General features: G+C 63.4%; 1 protein-coding gene across 11 annotated transcripts in view; it reads right to left on the reverse strand.

Annotated features, from left to right (window-relative positions):
* PWWP2B (PWWP domain containing 2B) overlaps positions 1-15,325 on the reverse strand; it is a 29,702-nt gene extending 14,377 nt beyond the window's left edge. Inside the window, exons 1-4 of one of the 11 annotated variants that reach the window (XM_070520604.1) lie at positions 14,014-14,150; positions 10,247-10,389; positions 5,578-5,683; positions 2,579-4,237 (exon numbers count right to left, since the gene is read on the reverse strand). In XM_070520604.1, the coding sequence (XP_070376705.1) occupies positions 2,596-4,131 (1,536 nt within the window). In that variant the 5' untranslated portion in view covers positions 4,132-4,237; positions 5,578-5,683; positions 10,247-10,389; positions 14,014-14,150 and the 3' untranslated portion in view covers positions 2,579-2,595. The other 10 variants (XM_070520625.1, XM_044748400.2, XM_044748406.2 and 7 more) reach the window with 10 other exon arrangements.
* Between the last annotated feature and the right edge of the window lie 6,961 nt (positions 15,326-22,286).

Genomic DNA, 22,286 nt, shown 5'->3' on the forward strand with positions numbered 1-22,286 from the left:
CCCAGGGGGTGCCCAGGCATCAGCAACTGTGGGGTCTCTCTGGGCACCGGTGCTCAGCCCCCCCCAGCATCTTACAGGAGCTCCGCTGGCTCCTCCTCCTGCACCAACCCCCGCAGCCCTCGGCTTAGCCTGGGAAGCCTCCCTTCCCCAGCGAAGGCAGTGCCCCGTCTCCCCTTCAAGAAGCTGGCTGGAGAGGCTGCCCCCAAACAGCATCGCTGACACGTCAAAGCAAACTTGTCCACCAGGAGACCACCGACCCCACCCAGAGTGGAGACCCCAGCTTGCCCCCGCCGGCGGATCAGCCGCCTGGCTGGCACAGGCCTCAGCTCACAGTTCTTAATCCTCAGAAAATGAAACCAAAAAGCCAATTAGGCAAAACCACTTTGTGCTTTTGCACTAAAAGGATCTGGCAGCCCACGCTCCCACAGCTCTGCAGGCACAGCCCCAGAACTAAGAACCAAAAATCCAGAAGAGGCCGGTTTGTGGGCAGGGCCCCTGCAGCGGCAAACCGGTCTGGCGAGATTCTTCCTCCTGCTTCCTCCCTGAACCTACCCGGCTGCCTTCTCCCAGCCTGGGGGCTCCCTGCCAGCCAGGCCACACTGGGCCCCCAGGGCCCCGGGTTTCATCTGGGCTGACGCCTGCGTGGGCTCACCATCCCCCGGAACTGCCCACTGTGACTCAGGATCTGAAGGTCACCCTGAGCACTGACCTGCTCACCACACCCTTGATGACAGCACGGCCCGACAGCACACACAAAGGGGACATGTGCAAGAGGTGCCCACCCTCCACGCAGGCCCCCAGACCAGGCCAAAGGCAGGATGGGCCGTATAAGCAGAGGGCTGGGCGGGGGCAGCAGAGAGCACAGAGAGAGACAGGGCCCCACGGACGGCCCCCAGGCCAGCAGGATGCAGCTGCAGCCTGGGGGTCCCGGCTAAGCCAGGCCACGGTGGGGAGACACCCTGGGAAGCCGAGGCCAGGGCATCGGACCTTTCTCTGGACCCCTCCCCACAGGGTGCCCTCACTGGACACCCCCACTGGCTGGAAGCCACCAGGTCGGTGCCTCGCCCACATCCCAACACAAAGGCCAGGCCTGATGGGAGGCATGCCTGGTTTCGGAGGAGAGGTTCATGCCCGGAAGCCTGGAGTGACTCAGGGTGGTGACCAAGCCTGACACAGGAAGCAGGTGGGGGGGGGGCGGGGACAAGGCCTCGAGAGCCCTGGCAGTGACCCTGCCCAGACTCATCCTCATCACCACCTCCTCCTCATGGGACCCCGGCCGCATGTGGCACAGCAGGTGTCCCACGAGCCCCTTCCCTAGCCACAAGTCGACCAGCCCTGCTAAGTCCTGCAGGATCACCACCCAGGGAGACCACAACACCAGACAGGTGGACAGCAGGCAGGCCGGGCCAGGCCAGACAAGGTTGCCTGAAGGTCATGGAGACCAAGGCAGAGGCCCAGCTGCGGTGGAGGACCACTCTCGTCCTCTGTGTGCAGCCCACCCCGACCCCACCTCTGCTTCTGGGGGCATAGCTATTAGGCCATGGAGCCAAGAAGAGGGCACAGGCTGCCCCCAACAGGGGGACCCCATCCCAGGCATCCTGGAGCCTCTAGGGCCCCACGGCCTCTACACGGGATCAACTGGGAGGAGAAGGAGGGGAGCAGGCCCTGGGAAGAATCCCCAGTAGGGCCAGAGACCCGCTGGACACACCCCACTGCCCAGGGACCTGAGCTGGTGGGGCCGTCAGAGAACATGCCCAGCATCCCCCTGAGACTCGGGCCCAGAGGAAGCTCGCAGCAGGCGGCCTCAGCCCCTTGGCCGTTTCTTGACACCCCACGAGGTGAGCAGACATGCCACTTGGTGACACCCCAACCCCACCTGGTGACACCCCAACTCCACCTGGTGACACCCCAACCCCACTTGGGAGGCCCCCAGCCCCGTGGAGGCTCTATCTAAGGCCTGTGGCTGGAGATCCTACAAGTTCTCGGTGGGGAGAGACAGAGGGCAAGCCACCTCCGGGGGCCTGGAGCACTGGGCCATCACGGGTCCAGGAACCTGGCGCCTGCTGACGGAGGAGAGCCCACACTGGCAGTAGGAGGAGGGATGGGGGCTGAGGCCGTGGGAGCTGCATCGGGGGGTAGGCAGCCATGACCTCCCTCCTTCCTTCAAATCAAGACCCCAGGGAGGGAACCTGTGAGCAGGAGGGGTGAGAGGCAGAGAGGAAGGTGTGCTCCTCAGAGTAAGAACAAAGAGGAAGCCTTCACGCCCCATCAGTCGAAACCTTGGTCTTTAAGATGCGCCCTTTCTCCAAAAGGCTAATGCAGAAGTAAGACCTTTTATCACACTTTGAAAAGTGGCCGCAAGACACAGATGGGCTCCCTTCTTTGAATGAGCGGCTCACAACTGGCCTATTTAAAGCACCTCTTCTGAGGACCTTGCCAGCGAGCAGGACGATTTTCCGGATGAGCCCCTTCACGGCAGAAGGCCAGATGGCTGAGGGCGTCCCCACTCCCCTGGCTGTGACACTGACACAAACTCGGACGGCCCAGGAAGGAGGCTGCCCTCCGTGCACACACTCACCTGGTTGGGAACCTGAGTTACGTTTCAAACTGGGTTAAGAGCTCCCTTATTTCCGGGGCCACGAGTCTCGCGGCATTTGCAGCCTCTGTTATAGCTTTCCGATACATCCCCTTCTTCTTACGGTTAAATCTCAGTTTGAAAAATTCAGAGAAAGGGGAGAGTTTTGAAATAGACAAGAATGATGTAGTTGGAGAACCAAACCATGAGACTTTTGCTTCTTGCCAAGAGGGCTCCCCGTCCTCCTTCTGGCTAAGATTGATGTCAAGGACACGCGCTGGCCACCAAGGAAAACCATGAATCTTACCCCACACGATGTCCCCTACGGCCACGGTCCTTCCATCCTCAGTGACGCACGCGGAGACGCTCTGAGTGTGCAGCCGGACCGTCAGGGGTGGGACCGTCTGCCGCGCATCCTTGGACGAGGACGGCACAGACACACCATCACCCGATGAAAGGTCACACGTGTCTGGTGACGGGACCTCTGAGCTGGACGATTTGGACTCATCCAGGCTGTCACTGCTCCACACTGACTCGCTGGCACAGTCTGTTCTTTTAGGGCAGGTGGCGAGAAAAGCCAGGCTGGTGGGCCCGTGTTTACCCTGGGGGCCCCTCTTGAAGTCATCGTCCTCGCCGGAACTTCCAGAAGACAAGTCCACCAGCCCACCAGGGGCAGGGCCGGCAGCCAGGAGAGCAGGCGAGCTGGCCCGGGGGCCTCGCCCGTGGCCATTGAGCTCCTCCACTAGCTCGGCCCTGTAGACTGGCTCCTGCTCACCAGCCCCCAGCCGGTGGGGCTTCAGGCGGATCTTGGGGGGCGGCAGGTCGGCACCGGGAGGCCCAGGCCGCGTCAGCTTCAGTTTGGGGATGGAGGCAGAGGGCCCACCGGGCGGCCTGTCTCGTGGCGGCTCGGGATCCTGGCCTCCACCGTGCGGGGCCTGTGGGGGGCAGAAGGGCTCGAGGGAGCCATGCACGCGGGAGGGGATCTCCACCACCTCGCCCTTGCCCTGCGGCGTGCTGTAGGAGATCTTGATAACCGGGCTCCGCGGGACCCGGGCCTTGTCCACCTCCCGCCTCTCCCTCTTGCTCCTCCTTGCGGTGGCTGCAGACACTGTGTCGCCTCCACCGGCGGGATCCTCAGGCTTTTGGGGCTCCCTGTCGGGGCCGGGGCCGCTGCCCAGCCCCCTGCGTGCCTTGGGGGTGGCTGGGGGGCCAGGGCTGGCCTCCGGGGGGCTCAGGGTACTCTTGCACTTCTCGCAGAGCACCTGGCGTGGCCGCAGGCGGATGGGGCTCAGGGCCAGCCGGCCCGGATCGCGGTTTCGGGACAGGCGCCTCCGCGTCCTCTTGATGGTCCGCGGTGGCGGCTGCGGCACCCACTGCCGGTAGGTGTTTCTCAGCCAGAGCGGGGGAGGGAATGGGGCACCCTCGAAGTAGGGCGGGAAGGGTGGCAGGCTCCCGACGGGCAGTGGTGGCACGAGCGGCGGGGGCGGCTCGGGGCCGGTGGTCTCAGGGTGAGGGTCCCCACAGGGAGGCGGCGGGGGGCCCATCCCCAGCTGCATCGCCTCTGTGTCCCCCTCCGTGGGGGCCGGGCCTTGGCAGCCGTTGACAGGTGGGTCCTCAGCCTGGGGCAGTGGAGCCCACGGGGGCAGGCCGAAGAGGCCGGACCTGGCAGTGGGGAGACAGAAAGGGAGAGTCAGGATGGTGAGGACCCCGCCACCCCAGCCCCCACTCGCAGGGGAACCAGTGGGCTCTGCGTGCTGGCACCGCCCAGGGTACCTGGAGGTATCTCTGGACTTTGAACAGGCAAATGCCCCCAAGCATACCCCCATGTGGGCATCCCAGGGGGAGGCGTGCGTGCTGGGAAGTCGCCTGAGCAGCACCCAGGCCACTTCTCGGGTTCAACAGGCACTGAGTGTGCACATCTTGGTTGGCGGCAACAAGGGGGAACACAGGCTTGCAGCTGGAGACCTCCAGGTGCAGGCGTCAGGGCCCAAGGGGCCTGAGGACAGGGTCTGGGGTTCTGAGACATGGCCTGACATGGCCTGTGGGTGGCCCCTTGCTCACAGGCCTCATCCACTCACTCCCCTCTTCCCTGAGGGAGCACTCCCAGAGAGAGGACCCCACGTGTGCCCCCAGTCCCAGGACCCAGGGCAGCCCACAGGACCTGGGTCCCAGGTGCCTAGCGTGTGTCTGGGGGTGGGGGCTACAGCTGCAGCCTCTGTGGCCCAGAGAGGACAGGGGTCAGCCGCCAAACCAGAACCTCCGCCCAGGAGTGCGCCCGTTCCCTTCTGCATGCTAAGTTTGTCCCCCTGTTTCCACTGCCCTCGGGTGGGGGTGTCATCCACGCACCCTTGCCCACCACCACCTGGAAGGACCACCCCTCCTGCCTGGCACCCCAGGCCCTTCTCTCACAACCTCCAGCTCCGGCACGGGGAGCAGTTTGGCCCCGACAAGGCCACATGACCCACGGAAAGGGGACATGAGAGGGCAGGATGCCCACCTCCCACGAGGACCCACAGCTAATGACAAGCAGGGTGGCCCGGCAGGTACCCCCAGGGCTCCCCAGTGGGGCTCTGCCCCAGCTAATGGCCTGCCCTCTCCCCAGGAAGCGCTGGGCCAGGCGGCCTCCATACAGATATTGGGCACCTCGAACGGCTTCGGGGTTTTGTTGGCAGTTGCTGGGCAGCGCACCCTGTAGAGTGGAGGGTTATCCCCAGGCCAATAGCTCCACCATTCGAGAACCCACGTGCCGTGAATGTCGTGAATGTGAATTCAACAAGATGCTCGTGAAGCCACAGGAAAACATTTGCACAGTTCCAAATAAGGGAAAACAAGCCTGAATGGTCCACATCTTTCTTCAACAGCGAACACGAAAACGTTTAACACACGTGATTTAACTCATAGGACTGATGCTTTAGCTAAAAGCTGTTATGTTTTAAGCACAAAAATCGACTGTTATCTGCGTCAGGGGACCCAGGTTTAGAACGCTGCCCCATGGTCTGTACCTGCCTTTCCAGTTTAATCAGAGGAGGAAAGATAAACAAGCTTTTCCGCGTTTCCAGTTTCCAAACGCTTTCTCCGTTGTCTGTTCTCCAGAAGAATCTAGGGAAGCTAAGAGGTGTCGACTGTCACGACGGCACTGTGTCCAGTGCATCCCCTGAGCACCCACGGCCGGCCAGCTCACCCGACCCTCAGGCCAGGCAGGAGCGGGCGCAGGCTACACACCCTGGAGAAGCCTGGAACGCAGGCCTAGGCAAGGAGGGTTGCACAGCGCCAGGTGGGGACCCCAGGGCTGTGGCCTCCCCCACGGCCCTTATTGTCATTTTGTTGATGAAATGAACAAACGTGGGAAGACTGCCCGATTTTTAAGTCAAGATCACTGGTAAAAGCCCAGAAACCACACCAGACTTTTATTTTTCTCCTTTTCCCTATTCAGGTGAATTCTGCCTACCTGAGGCCGGCTCCCCTGGATCTAAGGTCTTCAAGGGCAGGCTGTGGGGTGGGGAGGGGCTCACATTCTTCCCTTCAGTGCCCAAAGTCCAGCAAACACAGAGCCATGGCCACCTGCCCTCTGTGTGGCGACGGAGGATGCACTGGCTCAGACGGCTGACCTATAACCTGTCACCTGTAACTGCGACGGGGGGAGAAGGGGGTAGAGGGAGGGGTACAGAGAGAGAGGGAGGGAGATCCAGCCACAGGCCAGCAGTGGGGGACCTGGCTCCCTCCAAGGTGGGATTCTGCCCTGAGTGGGGGGGCAGCCACAGTGATCCCCACTCTACCCCCTCCCCAACCTCCGCTGGGCATGTGAGCCTTCATGACCCTGCTCCCTGGGAGGTCCAGGCCACCCCACCGGACTGGCACCCACTGCGGTCCCCATGTTCTAGCTGAGCAACAGGGGCAGCGACAACCATCAGAGGCATCTCCACCGGTGCTGGCTGTGAGCTGGGTGCCGGGGGGGCCCTCTGCCCTTGCATCTTACTGCACCTGCAACACCCGGGATGCAGGCACTGCAGGACTTCCACGCTAGTGGGCTGAGGCCAGCAGGGACGGGAACGCAGCGCCAGGGTCACGCCCTCAAATGGGAAAACGACCTCCAGGTGTCGGCTCCCCTCTCACCAGCCCCAGGCCGGGCCCTGGGCACAGGGACAAGGAGCATGGACCCCAGGGCCCCACAGCCCTCAGGCTAAGTCAGCCAGCAGAGTGTCTGTAAGTCAGGCCTCACTGGCAGGCGACCACGCCTGCTCATTTGTGGGCGCCCGCTGCTCTCCGCCCCCACGGCCTTTCTGAGGAGCGGTGACAGACGCCGCAAGGCTGCCAGGCCCAAAATAGTTACTGTCAAGCCCTTTACGGAAAAAGTCTGCCAGAGTCCAGGTGTGGGAGATAAGCCCCTGCCCAAAGCTGCCCCCGACCCATTTGGGGGTGTAACAGGCCGGTATGTCACCAAACCTCACCCGAGTCCCCAGGCATCAGAGGGGGCCTGGACCCCACACCGCAATCAGCATGTGGCTCACCCCTTCAATAAGTACCTTGTGGGCATGCAGCAGGCTGAGGCTTCTGAGAACCAAACCCGTGTACTCACACCCAGGCACGTGCACACGCACTCACGCACTTACTCACACGCACCTTGAGCTTCGGGCCAGCTCACTGCCCCTTGCCATTGGGGGGTGCCAGAAGCCCACCACACAAAGGGGCCCCACATGAAAGGGTGTTTCAAGGAAAAAGGGAAGCCAGGAGGCCCTCAGCCCCAGGCAGCAGGGGTGCCCGGCCACAGGGTGACATCTAGGACAGTGGTTGTGCAAACAGCCCCCGCAAGGGGTCCCTTGAGGGCAGATAGCCTCAGTGGGAGCATCTGGATGCAGAAAGACACCCAGGCAGACAGGCTCCCATGGAGCAGCTCCCCAGCTAAGGGTGAGGACCGGGCACCTCAACTGCCACCCTGTGGGCCCAGGCAAGGGCCATGGCGAAGGGACCAGGACCTCGGAGAGGAAATCCCGCAGAAGGGCTCACAGACCAAGTGGTCCACAGACCAGGAGGGTCAACACATCATGGGGGGCTCACAGACCAGAGGGTCCACACATCATGGGGGGCTCACAGACCAGGGGTCCACATATCATGGGGGGTCCATAGATCAGCAGGGACAACAGACCATGGGGGGCTACACATAATAGGGGGTCCACAGACCCGGGAGGTCCACAAATGATGGGGGGTCCACAGACACTGGGCTGCACAGACCAGGAAGGATCCACACATCTGGGGCCTGGAAGGTTGTTCCCAAGGCCCCACCTCAAAGCCCATTTCCTGCCCACCTTTTGAGCTACCCAGCCATGAACCGGGGGTTCAGTCTGACACCCCCTTCCATCTGCATCCCCAGTGTCTGACCCTCCCAGGCCGCTGTGCTATCACCCCACTCGGCCCCAGCCCACACTCTCGCCTTGGGCTCTCCTCCCACCCGCCCCAACACCTGGCCTGTGCCCCCATGCCAGCCTGCTGTGCTGGTGCAAAGCCCCTCCTGCCAGCTGGGGCCCAGAGACCCCAAGAGCGGGACCCTTGGGCAGCCCCTTCCCCATCATCCCCCCAGCCCCAACTGGTCTGCCCTGCAGGAGCCCCCTCTGCAGGACGCTGTGCAGACTGAGACCTTCCTTGGCCAGCTGGCCCAGGAGGGGCTCTGCAGTCTCCTCGGCCAATGCAGGCTGGGGGAGCGGGGGGGCCTCACCCTATCCCTGAAGTCCCTGCAGCTGTGGACCAGGGAGGCTTCTGCCCCATTTGTGGCACATGCATCTCAGCGGTCTCTGCATGTTTAGGACGGACACACGGCCATTGGCCAGAGACCCCAGCCCTGATCTGAGACAGAACCCTGAACTGTGGGCCCCTGGGTGGGCCGGCCTGCACCCACCAGACACAGGCTGGGTCTGGTGGCGGAGCCCTCCCTGCCCCGGCAGCCCAAAAGGGGGAGCAGCCTCGGCTTCACATAGCACCCAGGGCGGGAAAGCAGACAGGCCCTGCCCGGGTGTGCATGCCCCCTCAGCCCAGGGGGGTCCGGCCTCCATGGGCTCCTTCCAGAAGGCAGCTGCCACCCCATGGGATGGCACTGCTGCTGCACGGCAGGCCGCATGACCCTGGCACGGCCGGCAGCCACACTTCCTTCCCGGAGCTGCGCCCTGTCCAGGCCACACCCACGACCGCCTGGTGGGTAAACAGCCTCGGGAGGGCTCGCTCCCAGGCTGCAGGCTGCAGAGCCGGTCCCCCAGGCTGCTGGGCTTCGGCTCCCAAAACTTTTAAGGGCCCTGAGCACACATCATCGCCATTCCCATCTGAGGGACAGGACAGTGAGCCGAGGGAGACAGGAACCGAGCTGGTCTGGTGACAGTCGAGGTCTGCGCTCATGTCCCGGCTGTGCTGCCTCCAGGCACAGGCCACGCTCTTGGGGAAGGACCCCAGTGACCTGTCCCCAGAGGGGTGACATCAACTGGACCCGGGGCACAGGTGTGGCACTGCTGTGACCTGGGGTTCGTCCATAGGGCCTAGCCCCTCAGTGAGGCTGGGCTGTGCCCACAGTGGCCTGAGTCCAGGAAGGGAGGCCACAGCCGGCCTGGCAGTGCCCCACAGGTGATACCGCAGAGCCTTGCCAGGCAAGAGGGCTGGGGCAGCCCTGGAGCCAGAGAGATGGCCTGCCAGGCCCAGGGTGAGGTGCCTTGGTGCCCCCACTGTCCTGCCCTCTGCTGTGCTGAGGGTCCGTGCTGGACTCACCGGGCCCACCGGGGGGTCCTACACAAGGGTGGAGAGAAGGCGCATGGGGAGGGGCCCTGGGGACTGGGGTGACTCGCGGCGGGAACCAGGGCCTGGCCCGTCTCAGCGTGGAGCACCAGGCTGGCCAACACCTCCACACAGAAACCTGAGGGACCCAGGAGCCAACATCATCCCAGTGTCTCTGGGGAGCCGGAGGGAGGGGCAGACAACCTCAGCTCTGAGGGAAGGTTGGGAGACTGAGGCAGCGGCTCTAATGGGGTCAGACCCAAACACAAAGTAGTTTTGCCCCCAAGAAGATAGGAGATAGCGCCCCCAGGGCCACCCACTGCTCTGCCCAGGCGAAGGCACGGCCACCTAGCGTGGACACAGGGTCCCCAAGAGAAGCAGCCCGGCCTGCAGTTCTCGGCGGGATGCCAGTGGCCGAGCCACAGCTGACCCACGTCCCTGGGTCTCACTCGTGAGTCCAGCCAGCAAACGCCCGCAGCAGCCAGGCCCGAGTCAGCCCACGGCCAGAAGGAGCAGGACCGGCCACTGCCAGAGCTCCGGCCTCCCCTGAGGCCTCCCTGCTCTGCAGACTCAGGACTTGAGCGTCTACAGCTCCCAACGGCAGCCTCTGACCCCAGCCAGGCCCACGTCTGCCCTGGAGCTTCCTTCTCCTCCTCCCATGGGGAGAGGCCACCCTGGGGTCCTGTAAGGAACTGAGAAAACATGGCTCCTGGAAGAGAAACATCCTGGGGGCCCAAAGCCTGGGGCCAGGGGCCTGTAGAAGCTTCCCGCAGCGTGTCTGTGTTGGCAGGAGCCTGAGCCCCAAGACAGGCCTGAATCCAGACAGCCAGCCACCCTGCGGTTGGGCTGTACAGCTCAGCAGACGGACAGCCACAGGGCCGGAGCCCCGAGGGAGGGGCAGGGGCGGGGCAGCGGGCTCACCAGGCCTGCTGGGACCTGAAGGCCTTCTGGGTCCACCTCTGGTCGGGGAGGTGGGAAAACAGGTTGGCAGAGGAAGTCGAGGCCTGGCCACCGTCCAGGGCCACATCATCCAGGCCACCCCCGTGGGTATCGACCCAGGGTCTCTGGGGAGAGAAGCAGGGCTAGGTCATCACAACTGGTCACGAGTCCTGGACTTGAAGATTTAATAACCATCAGCACCATCCAAATAAAACTCAGCTGGCAGCATCCCTGTCTAAGTCCTCCAGGACTGCCCAGCAGCACAGGCCGAACCCCAGCCCGCACCCCTTCGCCACCTCCTTGGAGAAGCTCCCGAGACCAGCCACACTGGCCAGGTCCCTTTGTGCGGCATCTGCCCACCAACTGCAGGTCACGCCACCCTATGACGCACTCAGCATCTTGCTCTCCATCCCTCTAGCTCTCCGAGGGTAGGGAGAATGTCCTCAGCAGGCCCTGGACCAGGCGCTCGTCCTCCTCTGTCTGGTGAATTTTCCCAAGAGCAGCCGCCGCCGACGGCTGAGCCTCGCTCCTGCACAGTGGGTGTGCCGGGGCCAGAGCAGGGCTGCTCTCCTGCCCAGGGACAGGCTGTGGCTACGATGCTTGGCTGGAGAAGTCTCCCAGCCCAGGTCCCATCCCCCTATAAGCTTGGGGTCACAGAGGCCCACAACCCAACCTTTCCAGCAGAGGGACTCAGGAGTCTTGCACGGTAATGGGTGACTCACAACTGGGGAAGTTTGAAAAACACCAGCTTAGAGGTCAAGGCCAGAGGCCCCAGACTGGCCAGGCCTGGAGGGCAGCCACCCTCACATCCACTGTCCGTGAGACCATCCTTTCACCTCTGAGCCTCTGCTGTCCTCAAGCCACCCCTCAGCAGGGCCACCCCACCCGAGGTCCTCAACCAAAGGTGTACCCCCAAATCACTCAAAAAACAATGCCTGTGCCCACCCTATGCTCCAGCCCAGAGAGTGGGAGCTGTGGGGACGAGGCAGGCCCCAGCCTTTCGCCTCATTACTACATTGCAAGGAACCACTGCTTTGTGGACACACTGGGAGAGCACTGGTAGCAGTATGCCTGGGACCCAGCCTACTTCCAAGCACACAGTAGGTGCTCAACACACATGTGTGAACGCACAATCGGAGAGGCACTCGGGGCAGCCGAGAGTCTTGCTTTAGATCACAGAGCAGCTTGGCAGCGGGTTCAAGTCGGGGATGGGAGGAGGCGCTCGGCACCTGGCCTGGCAGCTCCACATACCTGCTGAGACCTCAGCCCCACCTCTGCCAGCTCCTCTCCCCTCTGCGAACAAACAAGGAGGAGAGCCCACCTCCCAGAGCACAAGGGAGGGGAGGCCAACTCCCAAATGCCCAACCATTCACAGTGGTTGCTGGGCTCCACTCCAGGAGCGACCAGGAACCTGTGTGAAGGGCCCCTCCCCGTGGGACTGTCCCATCCAGGCAGGAGACACACGCAGTTACTGCACAGGGTGCCCCGGGGCCCAGGTCTGCTCGTGAGCTCGGGAAGCTGGTGACAGTTCCTGGCACACACCCTGCTGCACCATGGGCACACTGGCTGCTGCAGCCTGCTGCCCTGAACACACCCAGCAGGACACGCTGCTCTGGGACCTGCAGGCCCCGGAGGTGGGTGGACGCGTGCAATCAGAGCTCCCAGCTGCTCTTCCCTGCCAGTCAGTGCCCACAGCCAGCACTGGGCCTCTGCTTACTGGCCTGACGATATCACGTACAGGGGAGGAGGAGCAGGCCCTGAGGAGAAACTGGCACCAGGGGAAACAGGGAGGTGCTGTGGACCCTGCCACCCAAGGCCAGCCCCCCACTGCCCAAAACACCCAGGCCAGGTTGTAAGCTGCCGCTGGACCCTGCCCGACAAGTGGGCTGTGAACAGGAACACTGCAACGCAGAGTATTATGAGCAGAGCACTGGAATCAATGTGAACCAGGCACGACCAGCAACGGAGAAATGAGGGTGGACAGAGGAGGGGCAGTTTCAGGACCAAGCCCTGGAGGGGTAGAAGGGTGGGGAAGGCTAGTTTTCTCTTCAGATCCTCCGCAAGGAGAGGGGGCCAGCTCAGGTCAGAAAGAGCCACTGCTGAGCAGAGTTGTGCCCATCGAGGCCCAGCTCCTGGTTCCGTGGGCAGCTCTGGTTACAGCTGAATGTGGCCACAGCAGGGGAGACGCCCATGCACCCTATAGCTGCCAGGTCCCACGCTGGGGATCCCAGCCAGGCCTGCTTCCTTCCATGAGGGGGTGGGGGAGGAGAGGGGGGAGTATAGATCTCCCAACCAGGTTTGCCACAGGTCTCAGGGAGGGGAGCCCAGTCCGAGGCAGAGAGAAAGGGAGGGGAGCCTACCACCTCTGCAGACACAAATTGGGGGGCCCCACAGCCTCCTTGTCCTGAGTCGGGGAGCCTCGGAAAATGGGGGGCAGTCCTCTGCTGCAAGTGCCCCCCTCCAAGAAGGAAGGGTCAGGCAGGGCTCGCAGGCAAAGCGGGGCTGCAGCCCGGCACAGACCCGGGAACAGGAACAGGGCCAGGCCAGCAGCTCAGCCAGAGGGAGGAGGTGGTGGCCATCAGTGGCAAGGGACCTTGGCCACCCCAGAGCACAGCTTGGCCGCTTTCAGGTGTCTATGCTGCAGCCTCTGAGTGTCACTTGGGTTCTGCTGAGCACTCCGGGCGGTAGCCAACAGGGAGGAGGGCAACAGTCACCGGGGAGGCCATATGTTAAATCACATGACTTGCACACAAATGGCTTCTGGCACATCTAATGAAGAGATAATGCCAGCAGGGTAGCTGTCGAAAGGTGATGGTCTTCCCGCCGCATCCATGCCACTGGAACAAATCTGGGCTCCACTGAGGCAAAAAGTTGGGCCTGTGCAAGGCGAGCTCTGTGCTCCCAGTTTCAAAATGAGGCCCAGCCAGAGCGCCAAGACATTAGTGTCTGATTAATGCCTAATCATTTATCTGTGGCGACAGCTCACCGCCATGTGACACTGTATCCAGGAGACTTCCCTGCTGCATGAGTCCCTGAAGTGGCGCACAGGTGCTGTCTCAGGATGGGCTTGCCCCCAGGCCTGCCAGGACCCTCCACCGGAGACCAGGGGCTCCGCAGAGTGCACCGGCTGCTTCACAACTTGGATCTCTCCGCTCCCGCACCACCGGGGGTTTCTCCACCCCATACAGTGTTTTAAAATCCCACCGCCGGACACAACTGCTTGCCACCAATCCAAACCTCAGCCCTGAGTCGCTCCTAGGAGCCTGGGGGGACCCATGACATTAGACAAGGCACCCCCACTTGTGAGTAACTGACAGGGCAAGCCCGGCGCGCATCTGAACCCACTCTCCCCACCCCCAACGACGACAATTCTGAAAACAGCCGAATTCAAAGAATTCGTGTCTGAACAAAGAAAAGTGCGTTAATTATGGCAGACGTGCGGAGTTGGGGAGCCGGGCGGCCGGGCGCCGAGACTCGGGTCCGCGCACCGCGCCCAGGCTCCCACTTGGCGCCCAGCGCCGTTCCCCGCCCCGCGCCCGCTCCCCGCCCCGAAAAGTCGCGGCGACTTTGTGAGCCACTTTCGCCCCCCGAGTGGCGGCCGCGCTCGCGCGCCCCGAATCCCTAGAAGGGGAAACCGAAAGCGGGCGCTGCGCCGCCGCGCCCTGGAGCCGGTCTGGGCCCTGGGCCGGCGGGGGGGGGTGTCCCGGGGGGATTCCGGGGGGGTGTCCCAGGCCTGCGCCCCCGCTCACTTTTTCGTGCAGTCCAGCAGGATCCCAGCGAAGCTGCGCTCGCCGCAGCTCACCGTGACCAGCAGCGCGCCGTTGACGACCTGCTCCACCAGCACGGGCAGCCGGCAGCCGGCCCGCGGCTCCATGCTCCCGCGTCCCGGCCCGCGCCCGCCCCGCCCCGCCGGGTCAGCCCCGCGCGTGACGCCGCCGCCGGCCGCCTGACGTCACAAAGCTCCGCGCGGGCGGCACCGCGGGCGGGCCGGGGGCGCGGGAGGGGCGCAGGGCCACCCCCGCCTGCCGGTGCCGCCCGGAGCCCGCGCCGCCTCCAGAACTCGGCGTGAAGACGCATTGCGGAGCCCCGGGGTTGGGGCCGGGGTGGCGCGCGACCTCCGGGCCGCTGGCCGCAAGCGCCCGCGGAATGGACCTGAGAGCTGGAGCGGGGGCGGCGGGGACACCCTCCTTGGTCTACTCCAGGGCCCCTGCCCCCCTGCCCGGGGCGCCACCGCATCCTGGCCCCGGGGGTCTCCTCTGCGCTCCTCTCCGCGGCCCTCCCTGGGGCCCCTCCCTCCCCCTATCCCCGGGTCCCCGCCTCTAGGTCTGGCGCCCGGATGGCCACCCGGGCACTGCGGGGAGGAAGTCCTGGCGGCGCGAGCAGGAAGCCGATCGGGCCGAGCCGAGGAGACGCGGGGTGCCCAGGGGACACCAGCAGGCGCGCCACAGCGGCCCAGTCTCGCCTTTGCTGCGCAGGGGGCACTTAGCGACCCCTGTGCTCCCGGCGCCTCCTGGGTGAGGAAAGGGCGCGCCGGTCCAGGGCTGCCCTGTGCGCTTGGCCAGGGTGGCCCGCACCAGGGTTGGGGAGGGTGATCCCGTCTGCGAGTCTCGGTCGCCAACGAAACAGCAGGCTCCCTGCGACCCCGCCGCGGCCAGAGGGGCCGGTGCGCCACGCGGCCAGTTCACAATGGAAAGGACCGCCTTCCGCGAGCTAGAGCCGGGCTCCGCGGCGCTCAGCCTGGCGACTGAAGGGAGTGGGAGGTGGAGGCGCCGAGCGGCCGCGGGACCCCCACCCAGGCCCTGCTCCCGCGCGCCTTCAGCCCCGTAAAAGCTCTCGACTTTCCCGAGCACTTGCGCGACCCGCACTCGGCTCAGGACCCGTAATCGGCCGCCCCCAGTGTCCGGCCTGTTTCGGTGACCTTGCCCCGAGCCCGGCCTGCCCGGACCCCTAAGCCAGGCTTGTTGCGCCTGACTGGGCACCGGAGACTGGCCGGCCGCCCGGTTGTCTTGACGACCCGGACGCCACCCGCCCGCCTGGCCCCGCCTCTCCGAGCCCGGCCAGGGGCCCTGGCCCGGCCCGGACCTGCGCCGTGGCCGCCACCCCTGGCGCCGCCAGGGACAGTGGGGCCGCCGCGGCGCCGCTCATTCTCGCCCTCCGGCGGCCGCGCGGCCCGGGGAGCCGGCCAAAAGGAGCCCGGGCGGGGCCAGAGGGCCCGCGGGGATCTCAGGGCGCCTCACCGCCCCTAATCCTATGGAGCTGGGGATAAAGGCCCAGGGGGCCAGAGATCTGGCCCCAGGTAGACCGATGGCAGCCTGGGAGCAGAGTGAAGACCTGCCCTCTGTATGGTTGTGTGCCAGCAGCCAGTAGCCCTCCCCTGCGGAGTGGGGGACCCCACCAGGCCTCAGGTACCTCCACTGGGCCACGTCTCCAGGGTCAGCCGCCCCTCCCTGGACTGCTGTCTGCAGCCACCACTCTCCAGAGCTGGGTGGGGCTGACTTTGGAGCAGAAAGACTAGGCAACAGGGATCCCTGCTGGCTTCCTGCCAGGTGGCACGGGGAGGAGGGGACTGGCCAGAGGCTGCCCACCACCTCAGCACAGGTGCCAGCGTGTCCCCAGGTACCTTCCTGGGCACTGGGGACAGACAGCACAGGGACCACGGAGCCAGGGTTTGAGTCAGCTCAAACACAGGTGGGGGCGTGTCAGTGTGTGCACAGGGGCCTGTGTGTGGATGGGGGTGTCCAGAGAGTGCCCAGCAGGGGTGATGCTTGAGCAACCAGAGGGAGAAAGGGTCCCCCGCAGCAGCTCGGGCAACACATGTCTGCTAGTTGGCAGGGGTGAAGTGGTCGGGGCGGGGGATGCACAGAAGGGGACCCTCTGAAAGGCACCCAGAGTTGTGACGAGGAAGTGGGGCTTCCCAGGTACCTCCAGGTGTCAGCAGGAGGGGCAGTTTGGGATGGAAGGACAGATACACCTGAGGACATGCTGGGCTTTGGAAGGGGGCTGGGGAGGGGGGAGGGTGGAGCCCGATGGGACAATGGGGGAGTGTGCGGGGCACAGAGGGCACGGAGGGCCCGCAGCCCCGGGTGGCGGCCACAGAGCTGAGTGGGAGAGAGCAGGTGCAAAGGGTGCCTCTCTGCTTCAGCCTTTGTGCCTGTGCTGCATGCTGTGTGCTTGTCAAGTGCACTTGGAAACCATTTTTAAAAACCTGTTCTCTACAAGGTAGAATAAAAAGGTCAGCAGACCGGGAGATTGATTTGCAGTTTGAAGGGTGGCTGTTCAGGGCCTCACCAGCAGACCCACCCCACTCCCAGCCCAGCCCCACCTACCAGCTCCCTATGGGCTTCCCTGCCACCATTCTTGTTTCTAGAAGGCCCTGGGAGTTTCTAGAGTCCCTGATTAAAATGCAGATGTCCTTGGAAGGGGCCTAATCAGCTCAGGGGGCCCTGGTGCTGACCCCCTGTGCTGCCACCTTCCTGACCCAGTGTTCCCTCCTCTGAGCGTCCCCCTCAAGGGCCAACCCTGTGCATGTGGGTCAGCAAGGGCTGGCTGGTCCTGGACAGAACAGCCTGGACAGTGGGTGCCGGGCAGCTGCCCACTGAAAGCTGCCATGGGCTGCCTCATGGGGCTAGGGAGGAGCTCCAGGGTGACCCCCGGCTGAGGGAAAACAGGGCTGGGAGCCTCCTCCCCAGCTCTCCAGACTTTGCCACTAAAGCCTTTGCTTCCTGGCCACAGGACCCACAGCCACCGCACAGCCCACCCAGCACCCGGCCCTTGGCCAGGCCTGCCCAGGGCACCAGTAGAATGACCAGGGCTGGCCAGCCTGGTCAGATGGGCAGGGTGGCGGCAGGCAGGGGGACAGAAGATGGTCCAGCACCTCACTGGGCTGAGTTGGGTGACTACAAGCTGGCTGCGCCCCAGGCAGGATCTCTGTGTCCGCCTTCCCCGGGGTCCTGGTCTCTGGTCCTCGGAGGTGCTTCAGGATTCGCCCCCACGCCAGCCCAGCCCCCATACTCTCTGCTGCCCCCACTCACACCACCAGCTCCTCCCCGCCCAGTGTTTCAGTGTAACCCCTGCAAGTCCCTGCTCCAGGGTTCTTCCCCCTGGCCCTTTAACCCACAGGAGCCTGCTGAGCAGGCCCAGGACAGAACAGCGCCTTTGTCATCTCTCTGTGTGTGTCTCATGAGATGCGAGGCTCACAGGGGCCTCCCCGTGACGAAGGCTGACATAGTCACATGGCCTGTTCCAGGTTTGCCTGGCCAGGCAGCTGGTGTCCCTTGCCTCCTCCCCCCACCCCCTACACACACCACACACATGCACACCTAAACCTGCCCCTAGTTCCTCTTACTGGAGCTCACCTGGGCCAGCCTGGCTGGTGGGTCTCTTGCAGCACAGCCAGGTGCTCCTGAGATGGAACCAAAGCTGCCTGGTCCACAGTGGGCCTCACAGGCCAGAGCCACAGTCAGAGACCACAGGGTTCTCCGGAGCCAGTGCCCAGAGTCCAGTGGCCTGACAGCCGGGACGGGCCCTGACGCTTGGGCCCAGGCCGCCTCACGGCAGGCCTTCTGCCTGGGGCTGTTATTGGAAGAGAGAGGACAAGATGAGGCCCTCAAGAACTGGGCCCGGGCGGAGATGTCTGATTTCCTTGAGCACCCATTTACCACGTGCTAGCACCCATCCCAGGTCCAGGGGCAGAGTGGGGCCCACAAACCAACCAGGCCTCCCTCCGGGGTGTCTGGCAAGGAGTTCCAAGCTTCTCTGAGGCCTGCACTGGGGCACAGCCTCTGTGGCCTCCTCCGAGGCAGGCTCCAGGGAGTCCACTGCAAGCACTGGGCCCAGGGCCTGGACCTTCCCCTGCAGGTCACAGATCCTGCTGGAAACATTTGCATTCTATTCTGTTCCAACTTGGAAGCCCTGGTTCTGTGAGGCTGGATTTGTTCTGACCACTCTGCAGGCTTGAGCCTGGAGCCTCTTCCTGCCCCAGGATTACAAGCACGGTTGCCACATCTCACAAAGAAACATCTCACAGGCCTGGCTGGGCACAGAACCTGCCAGGCCTCCACTGGAGTGGCACCGAGGGCTGGCTCAGAGCACAGACTCAGGCCAGACTGCTGGAGTCCTGCTATGTGACCCTGGGGAGTCTGCCTAGCTCCCATGTGCCTCAGTGTCCTCGCCTGTAAAGTGGGGATAATGATAGTGGCTGCCACACAGGTTTGTGGTGGAGATTAAATGAGTTAATATACACAAGGCACTTAGCATAGCACCAGCCCCTAGTAGGGACTCTGTAACTTGGCTATTGTCATTGTCATCACCCCCACCATTATCACCATCATCACGATTATCACCACCACCATCACCAGCGCCGCCATCATTATGACCATCACCAGCATCACCATCACAGCTCTCCCCTACAGTGGGAACCTCAGGCCCTGTGCTGTGGTCAGGCAGGGCTGAACTAGAACAACACATCTGTGTCCACATCCCTGTGCAGCATCCACCCTGACTGGTATTAGGCCAGTACAGATGCTAAAGGGTCCTGGTTGGGGGCTGGTGCCTCCCAGAGAGCTCCCTATCGCCTCGCCCACCCCATAACCCGTGCTCTCCTGCACCCTTGGCAGAGGAGCCAGGGGAGCCCCCGGGAGCAGGGCGGCTCTCAGCGGTGGCCATGAATTCCCTCCAGACCCAGATCCAAAGGCCCTGTGGTTGCATCTGAGTAAGAGCACTTTTAGGGGAGGAATCTCTTCCCCAAATAACTGCTTTCATTTCAAAACAGTTGATCTGTGGCCTTTTTTCAGAACCAGCCTCTGTTTCTTCCTTTAAGGTAAGCCTGTTCTCCACGACAAGGAAAACAAATGCAGAGCCTCCCAAACTGGTGTTGGGTCATGAGCAATAGGGGTGGCAGAGCAAGCCTTGACCGACCCCCTGCCTGCTGTACTTGTAACATGCACTTCAGTTCCCCATTCTGCTGGTTTGTGATTAGCCCTGGAGGTCCCGGTGTTGGAGAGAAGAGAGCTCTCCCTCCATGTTGATCCAAACCGCTTGGCCAGAAACTGATCTCTCTCCTTGGAGTCACCAATGGAGAGAAGGGCGGTGTTCCTGGAGGAGCTCTGCAGAGGCCGAGTGTCGAGTGGCCTCAAGTAGAAAAAGGGTCCTAAGGCCGGCCTGTCCTCCTGAAACACTGGCCTGAGAAATGGACCTGTAGACCTCGAAGCGCATAAAAGCATGAGTCTCCCCACTGGCCCACCTTGGGGGGTGGGGTGAGGAGCTGGGAGTCCCCCTCCTGGGTCAGGCCAGGTGGGGCCACGCCCACGGAGGCAGGAGGAGCAGGAGGGCTCGTGGAGAGTGGAGCCACCGCTACAGGGCAGCGCTGCCCGGAAGCGGCAGCCCTCGGCTCTCTTTAAACGCAGGAATTGAAAGTTCTGGAGGGGCAGGTCTTCCCCAACCGCTGGCCTCGTGCAGCCTGAGTGCAGCATGCGGCCCAAGGAGGAGAGGATGGAGCCGAGGGTCTCCCCTCCCAGGGCCTCTCCTCGCTGGGCCTGCAGCCAGACTCACACCCTTTCATCAGTGGCCACGGTGAGCGAGGAGGAACTCCTATGAAATAAACTTCGCTGGAGCCCCCGCGCTTCCTGGGCCACCATCCTCCTGGTCCCTCGTTACGTCTTTAGTGTGTCGGTGTGTGGTTATTTTAACCTCACAGTCCTGTCAAACTTCACTAGAAGGTGGGGCTTCTATTTGCCAAGACGTCATGATATTTCACTAGTTTTAAGTTACCCACATCTGGGGATACTTGGAGAAAAATCTCTCAGGACTCACAGACAATGTTTCCAGGCCCCTGGCTTGCAGAGGGCTGCGTCCTGCCTCCTGCTCTCCCCTACAGGCCTCCCGAGCCCACCAGGAAAGCAGACACCGCACACACCAAGTGTTGGGTGGGCGGGTGGTGGCTCCAGGAGAGGGCTGTGCCTGTCCCTCAGGCCGAGTCCAGGGACCAGCCTCCCAGGGTGCAGACCAACCCTTGCCGTAATGGCTGGAGAAGACACTGGGCAGGGGCCCGCCATCCCTTCTCATGCCCACTCCCAGGCTCACGGGTGCACGTGGCTGTCACCTGCCCCATCTCTACAAACACGGGCTGGGGCAGGCCTCGTGGGCATTTCCCAAGTGCTGGCTGAAGCCGCGGCAGCACCTGTGCTCCAGGTCCCCCTTGTCACTGGCAGGAGCAAGCCCAGAGAGGAGCTGGCCCCACATGACCCCCGCTCCCCCTTCACCGCACCAGGTGCATCCACCGCAAGTCGGTGCGTCCCCACCTCCTCTGAACCCCACCAGGGAGCTCCCAGTCAGGAGAGCTGGCCTGGGCTCACAGGGAGCACAGGACTGGGGGCCCAGAGTTGATTCTTGCCTGCTCTGTCCCTCCCAGGAGGAAATGGAGGCTGATGGTTTTATGCTGGGGGAACATTCTCCCAGTGAGCTCTGCTCCCCATGGGGCTCAGGCTGCCCCAAGACCACCAGCAACTGTTCTCTCTGCACCAGAGAACACGCAGCCCATGGCACCCTGCTCCTGCCCGTCTGTGCCTGCTGCGCCAGGCTTCCTGACCCGTGAGGACAGCGCAGACACCTGGGCTCTGCCCAGACACCCAAGGAGGCAAGGGATAGGACCCTGGTGGCCTGCAGGACCCCTCCCCAGACAGACCAGCCCAGCTGCACTGCCAGCCCCTCCTGACACTGACGCTATCTCCCTGAGACCTGGCAGGAGGGCCTCACCCAACACCCCATGCCTCAGAGAACCCCATCTGGTCCTGCTCCTGCCAACAGGCAAGGCGTCCCTGGGTGGGCTAGGATGTGTCTTCACTTGGGGTTCACCCCTCAGGACCACCTGTGGTCACCTGGGACTCCACTTCTGCCCTCTGGTCCCAGGGCTGGCATCCCGGGCATGCCTCCACACTGTGGGTCCTTCTGAGACATGGGGGCTGCAGAAGAGTCTCCCCAGTGTAGACAGTGGCTGGTGTAGGGGCAGTCTGAATGCACCAGCTATGGGCTTGACTGTCTACAAGTGGCATGTGGGAAGAGAAGGGGCAGAGGCCACTGGCTGAGCCTCACCCTCCCATCCTGCCACTCATTTCGGGCTGGGACCCTGAGGAATCCAAGAACATGAAATATGAGCCAGGGCTTCCAGCCATGATGCAGACGCCAGGTCAAGGCAGGAGGACGGACACCTGAGACGTCAGCCCGCAGAGCACCCCATTGTCATTGCCCTGCATGGCCAGTTGGGTGAGTGGGCGCAGAGGACCCCGCCCCTGCCCTGAGGCTCCGGGACTGCTGTGCACCCAGGCCTGTCCTGCCCAAGGTGCCACCTGCAGGGGAACACGGGTCGCAGCACCCAGGCCAGTGGTACTGGAGCCACCAGGGCCAGCAACTCCTGCAAGCAGGTCCTGAGTGGACTGCCTGCCGTGATGGCACAGGCCATGTGACTGTGTCAACTGAGGTCCCAGGCCAGTCCCCGCCCTCGGTAGCACAGTCTCTGTCCCTCAGAGGTCCCTGGCCTTTCCTCGGCCCTTCCTCCTTTCCCCCTTCCCAAGGCCTTTGTGCAGAAAAGAGAGAAGTCCCAGGACGCAGGGATCCGGGCGGTCAGGCATATGTGGTGCTCACTCAGCAGCTAAGGAAGGAGGAGAGATGACAAAGCTGGAGAGCGGAGCAGGAGGGAGGCCACTCCCTCCCAGACACCCCGAATCTACCAGGGAGGGAGGGCACCCCCTCTAAGACACCCCAAATCTACCAGGGAGGGAGGACAGCCCCTCCCAGATACCTCGAATATACCACAGAGGGAGGGCACCCCACCCAGACACCCTGAATCTACCAGGGAGGGAGGGAACCCCCTCCAAGATACCCGAAATATACCAGGGAAGGAGGGCACCCTACCCAGACACCCCGAATATACCAGGAAGGGAGGGAACTCCCTCCAAGACACCCAAAATATACCAGGGAAGGAGGGCACCCCACCCAGACACCCCGAATACACTGAGGGAAGGCACCC

The sequence above is a fragment of the Equus asinus genome, chromosome 2, assembly GCF_041296235.1.
Source record: "Equus asinus isolate D_3611 breed Donkey chromosome 2, EquAss-T2T_v2, whole genome shotgun sequence".
Taxonomy (NCBI): domain Eukaryota; kingdom Metazoa; phylum Chordata; class Mammalia; order Perissodactyla; family Equidae; genus Equus; species Equus asinus.